Source organism: Salminus brasiliensis, chromosome 2, assembly GCF_030463535.1.
Source record: "Salminus brasiliensis chromosome 2, fSalBra1.hap2, whole genome shotgun sequence".
NCBI classification, from domain to species: Eukaryota; Metazoa; Chordata; class Actinopteri; order Characiformes; family Bryconidae; genus Salminus; species Salminus brasiliensis.
The window spans coordinates 55774594-55787152 of record NC_132879.1 but is presented as its reverse complement, the minus strand read 5'-3'; the positions used below and the strand labels follow the sequence as shown (position 1 = coordinate 55787152).

Sequence of the window (12559 nt, the reverse complement as noted above, 5' to 3'; positions counted from 1 at the left end):
ACCACATGCTGGCTTCATCTGGACTTCTCTGAAGGAAGGAGCTCCAGGGCTCTAGCGGTGTGTCTGTGTTAAGGGTCTTTTTCTAGTCATTATGAGAGCGGTCTGAACTCGAACACAGTCCGTTTAAACTACGGCCGTAACAGTACACAAAATTCACAATTCGGCAGGGCTCTCTCTGGATGGGTAGAGGACACTCTTCCCTCATCACTCTTAAAGCTCTTATGTGTGTATAGAGTATGTAGTGCATGTATAATATATGTATAGAGTATGTAGTGTATGTATAGAGTATGTAGTGTATGTATAGAGTATGTTGTGTATGTATAATATATGTATAGAGTATGTAGTGTATGTATAGAGTATGTAGTGTATGTATAGAGTATGTTGTGTATGTATAATATATGTATAGAGTATGTAGTGTATGTATAGAGTATGTTGTGTATTTATAATATAGAGAATGTAGTGTATGTATAATATGTATAGAGTATGTAGTGCATGTATAGAGTATGTTGTGTATGTATAATATATGTATAGAGTATGTAGTGTATGTATCATATAGAGTATGTAGTGCATGTATAATATGTATAGAGTATGTAGTGCATGTATAGAGTATGTTGTGTATGTATAATATATGTATAGAGTATGTAGTGTATGTATAGAGTATGTAGTGTATGTATAATATGTATAGAGTATGTAGTGCATGTATAGAGTATGTTGTGTATGTATAATATAGAGAATGTAGTGTATGTATAATATATGTATAGAGTATGTAGTGCATGTATAGAGTATGTAGTGCATGTATAATATAGAGAATGTAGTGTATGTATAATATATGTATAGAGTATGTAGTGCATGTATAGAGTATGTAGTGCATGTATAGAGTATGTAGTGCATGTATAGAGTATGTAGTGCATGTATAATATAGAGAATGTAGTGTATGTATAATATATGTATAGAGTATGTAGTGCATGTATAGAGTATGTAGTGCATGTATAGAGTATGTAGTGCATGTATAATATAGAGAATGTAGTGTATGTATAATATATGTATAGAGTATGTAGTGTATGTATAGAGTATGTAGTGCATGTATAATATAGAGTATGTAGTGTATGTATATATATATATAGAGTATGTAGTGTATGTATCATATAGAGTATGTAGTGCATGTATAATAGAGAATGTAGTGTATGTATAATATATGTATAGAGTATGTAGTGTATGTATAGAGTATGTAGTGTATGTATAGAGTATGTAGTGCATGTATAATATAGAGTATGTAGTGTATGTATAATATATGTATAGAGTATGTAGTGTATGTATAATATATGTATAGAGTATGTAGTGTATGTATAGAGTATGTAGTGTATGTATAGAGTATGTAGTGCATGTATAATATAGAGTATGTAGTGTATGTATAATATATGTATAGAGTATGTAGTGTATGTATAGAGTATGTAGTGTATGTATAGAGTATGTAGTGCATGTATAATATAGAGTATGTAGTGTATGTATAATATATGTATAGAGTATGTAGTGTATGTATAGAGTATGTAGTGCATGTATAATATAGAGTATGTAGTGTATGTATATATGTATAGAGTATGTAGTGTATGTATAGAGTATGTAGTGCATGTATAATATAGAGTATGTAGTGTATGTATATATGTATAGAGTATGTAGTGTATGTATCATATAGAGTATGTAGTGCATGTATAATATATGTATAGAGTATGTAGTGCATGTATAATATAGAGTATGTAGTGTATGTATAATATATGTATAGAGTATGTAGTGTATGTATAGAGTATGTAGTGTATGTATTGTGTGTATAATATGTCCTGTGTACATAGAGTATGTAGTGTGTATATAGAGTATGTATAGCGTATGTTGTGTGTATAGTGTTTGTATAGTGTAGAGTGTGTATAGTATACTGTGTGTAGAGTATGTAGTGTGTAGAGATTATGTACAGTGTGTATGTATACTGTGTGTATAGTGTGTATATAGAGTATGTACAGTGTGTATGTATATTGTGTGTGTATAGAGTATGTATAGAGTGTGTAGTGTGTATATAGAGTATGTATAGAGCGTGTAGTGTGTGTATATAGAGTATATATAGTGTGTAGTGTGTATAGAGTATGTATAGAGTGTGTAGTGTGTATAGAGTATGTATAGAGTGTGGATAAAGTATGTATAGAGTGTGTAGTGTGTATATAGAGTATGTATAGAGTGTAGTGTGTGTATATAGAGTATGTAGAGTGTATAGTGTGTATAGAGTATGTATAGTGTGTATATAGAGTATGTATAGAGTGTGTAGTTTGTGTAGAGTATGTATAGTGTGTATATAAAGTATGTATAGAGTGTAGTGTGTATATAAAGTATGTATAGAGTATGTATAGAGTGTATAGTGTGTATATAGAGTATGTATAGAGTGTGTAGTGTGTATATAGTGTGTACAGTGTGTATATAGAGTGTGTACAGTGTGTGTAGTGTGTATATAGAGTGTGTACAGTGTGTATGTATATTGTATGTATAGATTATGTACAGTGTGTATGTATATTGTGTGTATAGATTATGTATAGAGTGTGTAGTGTGTGTATAGAGTGTGTACAGTGTGTGTATAGAGTAAGTTACTGTGTATGTATTCTGCGTTATTGTTCATTGTTATTATTGTTTATTCTTTATGTTTTTACTACAGTGAGGGATTTACACACCTATGTTTTTTCTTGTCTCCTGTCTTAGTGATGGGACAATAAACATGAACTGGTAAAAATATTTGACTGATGGTGTACAATAAAGTCCCAGTTTATCCTTAGAGCTTTAAGAACTCTAAACACTGCAGAGTGAGAAGTGTGATCTCCTACATCACAACATCTGTCTTACTTGACACCAATTAACTCTGCAATGCTGTAGAAAGTCCTTGAAAGTGCGTTCACACTACACTGGCCAGAGGAGGCGCCTGTGGTCTCTTCCTAAGGCCCGGAACCTTAAAGCCCAGACACAGGAGCTCTGCAATAATTTCTTAAATACTGCAGGCAACAGGAGCAGCTGAGCTGCTATACCACTACACACAGACACAGACTCAGACTCATCAGCCAATAATCAGTGTTTTCCTGTCTGCCAACACCAACTGCAGTTCGCTTATGCTAGACACTGTACTGGACATGCAGATGCAGTTCACTTTGCCAACTGTGGATAAGCTTATTTTATTGAAGGATATAAATCCTAATCAAAAAAATGACACCGTTAATCAGTTTGGCTTTAAAAATCCAAATTAAACAGTTTAGTCCGGTCAGGCTCTAAGGTCGGTTTGAGCCAGGTTCTCAATCCTCCTGATTTTGGATTGTTCTGGAGGGAGCCACGGGCAGACGTCACAGCGTAAAGGTCGCCACAATGGCAAAGGGGTCCGAGATAACGTCTTTATATCTATCTTTATATCTTTTTGGGATGGACAATTAGCCATAACATTAGCACCACTTACTGACGAAGTGAATCACACTGACGATCTTCATCTTCATCTACAGTGGGATCTTCATCTTCATCTGTCAGGGGGTGGGATCTACATATGAGGCAGCAGGTCTTGAAGGTGATGTTGATCTTATAAGCAGGAGAAATGGTCAAGCCAAGACACCTTAAGATACCAAGGTCATCAGAACATCTCCAAAACATCAGGCATCAGGTCTTGTCGGGTTTTTCTGGTATGCAGTACCGGTCAGTACCTACCAAAAGTGCTCCATGGAAGGACAACCGATGAACTGACGACAGGGTCACGGGCACCTGATGCTCATGTAGGCCCCCCTGCCCACCTCACAATTTACTGGACTTATTAAAGGATCTGCTGCTGACGTTAGTTAGCCTTTGTGCCACAGCAGGAGGCCTTCAGAGTACAGTCTTGTGGAGTCCTCAAATGCCTCGAATGGTCAGATCTGCTGTGGCGGCACAAAGGGGGACCGACTCAATATTAGGCAAGTGGTGTTAATGTTATGGCTGATTGTGTCACTAAAGAAAGAGCTGGTTTGGGATCCTGAAGCTGAGGCCATTACACAGCATGCTATTCCAAACGTTCGAGTTCACTGAACCAAAATCAGGGGCTTAATAAATAATTCACATAACTAATAATGTGACGGCAGAGAAATTTCTCTTTCGGCCACAAAGTCATTAAAAGCCACTGGACTAAATCATCTTGAGGAAGTAATCAATTTCAGACAGGGTACAGTGACTCAATTCATCACAGAGGAACAATAAACAGCCTAAATGAGTCGGTGATGTACTTCAACGGAATTTCCAAATGAAGCTAAAGAGACGCACTGCAGGCTTCAGGCTTCAAAAAGTTTCGGGAAATGTCGGAGACGACTCGCCAACTCTTGTGAGCTTAATGTCGATTTCATTTTACGTCGTATCGAGGGTTTTTCAGACAAACAGACATCAGGCACCATCTGGCTCGTTGCCACTTTTTAAACCCACTGAGCAAATTAAAAGTGTTGTGTGATGTTGAGCCTTTATGCGGAGACACAGAGCCGCAGCGGCTGTTATTTAAGCTGCTGTTCCCAGAGTTACGCGTCGCTCCCTACCGTCACTGATCTTCTGGAAAGCGATCCACCAAACCCAGCACAGTGGAAGGAAGTTTTGGGACGCGGCAATTATTCACCAAATTAAAATCGAACCCCTAACCATGCAGTCTGCCTTCCTTCCACACATTAGAATTGAAAAAATGGGAGGTTCTGAAGAGCTCACTGAACTCCAGCGTGGTTCTGTATGTAATAGGAGACACCGCTGCACCAACAACAACAAGTCAGCTGGTGAAATTTAGACCTTCCCTCCTAGATCTTCCTCCAGCGGGGTCAGGGCCAAGTGCTGAGCTCAGAGCTGAGCCGACTCCATATTAATGCCTATGGATTTAGAAGGGGACGTCAGAAAAGCTCCTGTAGGTGGAACGTGTAGGTGTCCCAATACTTTTGTCCATATACTGTATCTGTCCATCTACCACGTCCTCAGCAGCCTTCGTAAAGCAACATTACATGAGAACTGGCCTCCCCCTACTGTTGGGAAGTGTAATTCACACTTTGAGACACCACTAAAGGACATGCTGTACACATGCTTTTCTGGACAAGCTGAGAGCTGCAGCAGCAGCAGCATCTGGTAGAGTAATACTCCAGGATTCTACACTAATATGACTCTATGGGTTACGCAGTGTTACACAGCAGCAGTTCTGGAGAGAGGTCCTCCTCCTGCAGCTCCACCACCAAACCTACATAGTGCAGTAGCAGCAGCGTTTGGCCCGGAGTGGGAATGACGGAGACGCCGTTCTCCCAGTAGAGCATCAGCATGGTCCTGAAGCTGTTAATTTAAAAGTAAAATTGATAAATGACGTTCGTTTAACTATAAATGGAAGTCAACATAACGTAATTTTGGAGCATTTCTATTGGCGTATTCATCAGGAAATATCGGAAATTAAGTGAAAAACGTGCAAAATGGAGATATGCCAGATATTCTTGTGGCAAAGCTCACTGCATTCTAGTCTATGTTCCATTTATTGGTGCCTTTGTAGCCTTAAAGGCTACAGATGCATAGAATGGGGTCTCCTGAAACAGCAATAATAAGCAGTTTCCTTGTTTTTCCCAAGAAAAGACACCACAGAACCCGTCTGTATCCTTTTTCACTCATCCTTCCACCTCCAAGGTTCGTGAATTCGTGGATTTGTAGAGTTCACCCTAATGAAAGCAGTCTCTATATGGGGTCTGTATGACCGCGGCTTCAGCGCTGAGTAGAAAACCTACCCACAGTTTATCACAGGCCAGCGGCTCACCGACGGGTGTTTGAAGCCAGCGGGTTTTCTGTTCTTAAGCCCAGGGGAACCTCAGGCTACAGATACAGCGCCCTCGAATGTAGACGTTCTTACCTGTGAAGTTGGCAGCAGACAGGTAGAGCCAGGTGAGGGCTGGGATGAAGAGCAGGGCGAGGGACGCAGCCAGGAACTTCCTGCGCCCACGACACATTCCCAGCATCCTCTGGGGCCGGAGAGGACACGATCAGGAGGCTGAGAGACCTCTATGTGGACAACAGCTGGTCGCCAAGGGGTGCATGGCAGTCACTGCCTGTGGAGAAAGACGTGTTACAGAGGGAACAGCTGTCCCAATACTTTTGTCCATATAGTGTATATCTACCACATCTTTAGCAGCCTTCTTAAAGCACAATTACGTGAGAATTGGTCTCCCTCTACTGTTGGGAAGTGTAAGTCACACTTTGAGCCACCACTAAAGGACATGCTGTACACATGCTTTTCTGGACAAGCTGAGAGCTGCAGCAGCAGCATCTGCTCTCAGCGGTAGAGTAGTAATACAGGACTTTACACTAATATGACTCGGAGTAAAATCCTTAAGGAGAGCTTGACTGTCAATGCAGAAGATCAGACGGGAAGATGGAAGGTGGGGGGGTCAAAAGACAGAGCTCCAGACCTGCTGCTGCTGTTACAGCTGAGAGCAAAGGGGGATTAGCGCCATATTAATGCCTATGGGTTCAGAAGGGGACGTCAGAAAAGCTCCTGCAAGTGGAACGTGTAGGTGTCCCACTACTTTTGTCCATATAGTGTATATCTACCACATCTTTAGCAGCCTTCTTAAAGCAACATTACATGAGAATTGCTCTCTCTCTCTACTGTTGGGAAGTGTAATTCACACTTTGAGCCACCACTAAAGGACATGCTGTACACATGCTTTTCTGGACAAGCTGAGAGCTGCAGCAGCAGCAGCAGCATCTGAAGTGAAGGCATGTAAAGGATAAAGGATAAAGGATAAAGGATAAAGGTGCACGTATTCGTCACTGTACAGTGTGGACTGTACAGCGAAATGTGTCCTCCGCATTTAACCCATCTGGTAGTAAATACACACTCACACACACACACGTGTTAGGGGCAGTGAGTACACACACACACACCCAGAGCGGTGGGCAGCCAACTCCAGCGCCCGGGGAGCAGAGAGGGTAAAGGGCCTTGCTCAAGGGCCCAACAGTGGCAGCTTGCCGAGCCCGGGAATCGAACCCACAACCCTGTTATCGATATCCCGGCGCTCTAACCGCTGAGCCACCACTGCCCCACTACTGAGGCAGTAGAGTCGGTAGAGTAGTAATGCAGAATTTTACACTAATATGACTCGGAGCAAAACCCTTAAGGAGAGCTTGACTGTCAATGCCGAAGATCGGACGGGAAGATGGAAGGTGGGGAGTCAAAAGATTTATTATTAAAAAAACAATTAAAACGTAAGAAATGCTTTTCTCCAGTCTTACGTTCTGGGTTTCTGTTCAGATTATTCAGGGCTTCCAGACGGTGCTGGTAAATTAACCAGCGTCCGCCGTTTGTTTTTATTTGCTGCGCAAAGCTGTTTAAGTTACAAGAGTCCTCTCAGAGCCTTTCAATGCCAATAAGTGACACTGTTTACTGTCCCGAGTAAAATAACCCAGCCGGCTGGCTCTCTTGTAATGCAGTGGGGGTTTAACTGGAGGTGAAAGTGACCTATAAACACAATTCATCTCAGGTGTGGAGCTGTGTTTTTTGAAGGGTGAATGAAGCCAAGGCTATTGTAAAGATGGAAGCACACCCAGAGTAATGGAAAAGGTGAGCTAATGTGATTTTCCTCTGTATAGCCCTACTCCAGACGCCCGGCCCAACGCCGGTTACGGAGAGCGGTGAAGGTTGAATGCGTGAAGCTGTTATTAGATGTAATCAGACTCCCTAAAGATAAAAGCGGATGAGTAGTGTTTGAATGACCTCAAACCGTGGTCCCCAAAGATTGTTTTTAAGACTATAATATAATAATCAATGCAATTCAGCAGATTGCACTTCAGGGTGGTTTAAGGGCATGCAGATGGATTTGTTAGGGGTACGGGATAACCGGAGTTCCAGGATACTGTTGGATGATATATACAGTAGTGAAGCTGTGCCATGACTATGAATAACACCTGAATGCTATCTGTACAGTACCTTTAAAAGACCTAATGAAAAGTATTATAATAAATAATAACAGGAAAATAAACTGACGCAACCCTCGTCCATGAACCCTTCTCCTCTGCGAATGTAGAGTTGGATTGTCGCATGAAATCTGGCTGTTCAGACCAAGTCACATCGCTGTGAATTGGATGCGTGTCGGATTTTAATTACATTTTCTGTCGTTCACACTGCCACACAGGTAACACACCTACATCACATACACAACGAAGGTGTCCCAATACTTTTGTCCATTTATAAAACATGCATCTGATGCATTTTTATTAATTCAGACATTTACTGGGCTTCTGAGATCTGGCTGATCATGGTTGCAGTGAGTCTGGAGAGTCAAGAGTCCTTGGGCGCAAGGTCTACCTTCTGGACATGGGGTGTGCCAACTAGCCTACTAATGGTTCTGTGGGCGAGGCCATAGAAGAACCATTTCCGGTTCCATAAAGAAGCATTTTTGATTTTCCTAATAGAGACTTGAGTGTGAAGAACCTTTTAAATGCCTGAAGAACCTTCACTTCATGTAAAGGTTCTCCACACTCACAATATCAGACAGCAGAAGTGGTTCTTCTATGGCATGGCTCCCTTTTATTTATTTTTTTACCCAATTTTACTCCCCAACCCACTCGTTAGGACTCTCCCCCATCACATGTAATGCTCCCGACACTGGGAGGGTGAAGGCTGACACCAGCCTCCTCCAACACAAGTGCAAACCAGCCACCGCCTCTTTTTGAGCTGCTGAAGCAACAACCAGGCAATCACCACCCTTAGAGGAAAGTGCCGGGTAGCATGTCAGCCAGCATCACACTGAAGTGATGTGAGGAGAGACAGATAGATAGAAAGACAGACAGATAGAGAGAGACAGATAGATACAGAGAGAGACAAACAGATAGAGAGAGACAGATACATAGATAGATAGATAGCAAGACCGATATATACAGAGAGACAGAGAGAGGGAGACAGACATATAGATAGAGAGATAGATAGACAGATAAACAGAGATAGATACAGATAGACAAATAGAGACAGACAGATAGAGAGAGATAAACAGATATAGAGAGACAGACAGACATATAGATAGAAAGATAGATACCTAAAGAGACAGACAGATAGAGGGACAGAGAGAGAGACAGACAGATACAGAGAGAGACAGATACATAGATCGATAGATAGCAAGACAGATAGATACATAGAGACAGAGAAAGCTAGACAGAGAGACAGACAGACATAGATAGAGAGATAGACAGATAAACAGAGATAGACACAGATAGACAGATAGAGACAGACAGACAGATAGAAATACAGATAGAGAGACAGACATATAGATAGAGAGACAGACAGACATATAGAGAGACAGACAGACATATAGATAGAGACACACACCTAAAAAGAGATAGATAGACAGATAGATACAGAGAGAGACAGACAGAGAGAGAGAGACAAACAGATACAGAGAGACAGATAGGGAGACAGAGACATAGATAGAGAGACAGGCAGATAGAGACAGATAAACAGAGATAGATAAACAAATAGATACAGACAGATAGCAAGACAGATAGATACAGAAAGACAGACAGAGACAGATAGACATGTAGATAGAGAGATAGACACCTAAAGAGACAGATAGATACAGATAGAGACAGAGACAGACAGCTATAGATAGAGAGACAGATAGTTAGAGACATAGATAGAGAGAGACAGACAGATATATAGAGAGATAAACATATAGAGATAGGTAGACAGATAGGTAGGTAGACAAGTCGATCTACCAATCCGTAGGAAGGAAGGCCAATTGTGCTCTCAGGCTCCGGCTGCTGACGGCAGGCATCATGACCCGGGGTTCGAACCAGCGACCCTCGGGGCAAGCACCTGTACTTTTAAAGAATGTTCATGATGAGTTTTCAGAGATCACACACCACAGACTTCACCAATTTACCAAATTATTAAGCTTACTAATGATCAGGGCGTGGAACAGGCAGGTATACCCGGCCCTACATACAGTACTGCGGCCACTGGATGACACTGTAGGCTTGTGTGATATCCAGGCTGGAGTCAGCACTGGCGATAGGCATGAGCCCTCTGCATCCATTACCATTACAAAGAGGAGCAGAGCAGCCACAGGGAGGAAGAGGCTCATAGGTGGAAAGCCTTTCCTCAGCGTTCCCTCCAGCAGGCCTCTCCAGCTGGGGTTTACAGTGGCAGCCAATCATGCTGACACACCGGCACCAAAACATTCTGCGGGAGGATAATGAAACCCTGCTCAGCCAGAGACGCCATGATCATGGGTTACGGCACTGAGGCCAACGTTCGACAGAACAGAACGAGGCATGTGGAGATTATATATATATATATATATAGTTATTTTTATGTTTTTTAAGGCAAAATCCATTACATTTCACATTTTTGCTGCATGCTGTCAGGAACGGCGTTGGGCTGACCCTGAAATGCCTGTTTTCTTAGGTCGACTTTCAACACTGTGCTCACATTTCCCCCAATAATCTAGACCTGGGAGTCGGTTCCACAGCAGAACGCAGAGGAATCGATTTTTAAAATGTATTTGTTTATTTATTTGTTTATTGATTTGTTCTCTTTTTTATTTTTAACTTTTTCCCCTCAAATATGCTGTAAGAACCCACAGACAACACACTCCCTCCCTTACTCATACTATATTTAGCAACCTCCTTTTAGAAAGCACATTCTGAGAGTGTGTAATATAGACCTGACACACACACCACCATCCCCTCCCCAGACCCACCGCTGCAAAATTACTGCCACGGCTGAATCCGAATTTTATAAAATGTTTAATGTATATAACATTCACACTGCCACACAGGTAACACACCGGTGTCACATATCCAACAAAGAACGGGCAGGTGTCCCAATACTTTTGTCCTTATATCTATCTGATGCATTTTTATTTATTCAGTCATTTACTGACCGTCTTATCCGCTTCTAGCTGATCACAGGTGCGGTGGGCCTGGAGCCCCTTCTGGACGACTAGCCTACTAACGGTTCAGGAAGTGATGCCGGTACTACTTCTATGACAAGAGGGAGGGGGTAACAATGATCAGGGAGAGGAGAGAAGACAGAGAAGCTAATGTTACGTTAACGTTAACGTTCCTTCTCAATGTAACGTAAAGCCAGTCACACACCGAAACCATGGAAAAATGGTGCCGGCTCCATGCATGAAGCAGGAGCTTCAGGGCTTCGAGCACTGTTCAGGATTCTGGCTGGATAACTGACCGATCTGACAGAACTGGTGAAGGTCAAATCTATTTGCTGGTTTCCTGCAGAGCTGGGCGAGATGCTAAAAATTTTATATTCCAATATTTACAACATTTTTACGATATAGATTTCTCACAATATTTTGTAATGCAGACACCTAAAATGTTATTTTATTTTATTTTTTTTTTATTTTTTTTTTTAGAAACTAACCCATCCAACACCTGTCGCAATGCTCACTGCTATATCACACCCCGTCACCTAACACCCGCCGTCCGTCTGTGTCGTTTAAACAGCAGCGCTGCTTGTGAATATATCTACGCTGATGGGCGCGGTGGTCTTGAAATGAGGAGTGTTCAGGTCAGTTTCTGGAGTATTGCTGTGTATCTTGGCAGCAGAAAACACAGCAGGAGCTCCACTGACTGAAAACAGCCTAGACAGACGTCCGTCAACAGTCAGACGTTCGTTCGTTGCTATCTCGGCAGTGAATTGTCAACACAGGCGCGTGCAGCCCGACGCTCGTACACCCCCCCCTCCCCACGCTTTACACCACTGATATAGCAACCCGCCGAGGTCAGTCTGACCGCACCTGGCTCTTAAAGGGGGGGCGTCGAGAAACACCCTGATTGGTTTATTACTATACATTACGCCCAAAAAAAACCAAAACACCCATGATTAAATAAGAGAGTTAATACATGACTTTTGAGAGTTTTGAGTCAAGCAAGGCGAACTTTTCCCGTCGTTACCATGGCAAACACACCGACACGCCCCCCTAAATCAAGCTGCGCGGTGGACGGTTTGCCTAAGGTCGCTAAAATAGTGCCTTTTGTGTACCACCATTACAACATTTCTCACGATACGATAAAATAGTGCAATGTTGCCCACCCCCAACTCGGCCCCACCTGCGAGCTGAAGGCTGCAGCAGTATTTAGGCGTTGTGCGTTACTCTACATTTCAGCTTCTCCGAGTCTCACGGTGACTTCCATAAAGATGCCAAAAATAAATAACAGCCTATCAGCTTCACTGGCTTCACTGCCTGCATGTCTAGCGAATATGTAGAATATGCATATATCTACACCAACACTCCACTGCATCGCTTTGTTCAAACCAACCCCCTCGCAGCCCGGGTAAAGCTCTGCTTTCTGAAGCAGCCTCACGCCGCACTCGGAGCAGTTTTTGAACAGGAAAGTGCTTCATAAATAAAAGATGCATGCTGGGTCACAAACACGAGAAACAGCTAACTGTGTCAGGACGTTTCGTCTCTGGATCGGCAACATGAAAGGGTCCGCGCTCCATCCTGAAACGTGATGAATATGATCCTGCGAATCAGTCAATTATCAATTATAACACTCGCAC

General features: G+C 42.1%; 1 protein-coding gene across 2 annotated transcripts in view; it reads right to left on the bottom strand.

The window, feature by feature from the left end:
• Positions 1-12559, bottom strand: part of large1 (LARGE xylosyl- and glucuronyltransferase 1) — an 86815-nt gene that overhangs the window by 69788 nt on the left and 4468 nt on the right. The window contains exons 1-2 of one of the 2 annotated variants that reach the window (XM_072673231.1): positions 9751-9792; positions 5894-6089 (exon numbers count right to left, since the gene is read on the bottom strand). In XM_072673231.1, the coding sequence (XP_072529332.1) occupies positions 5894-5999 (106 nt within the window). In that variant the 5' untranslated portion in view covers positions 6000-6089; positions 9751-9792. Of the gene's footprint in view, positions 1-5893; positions 6090-9750; positions 9793-12559 lie in introns of those variants that run through there. The other variant, XM_072673230.1, reaches the window with a different exon arrangement.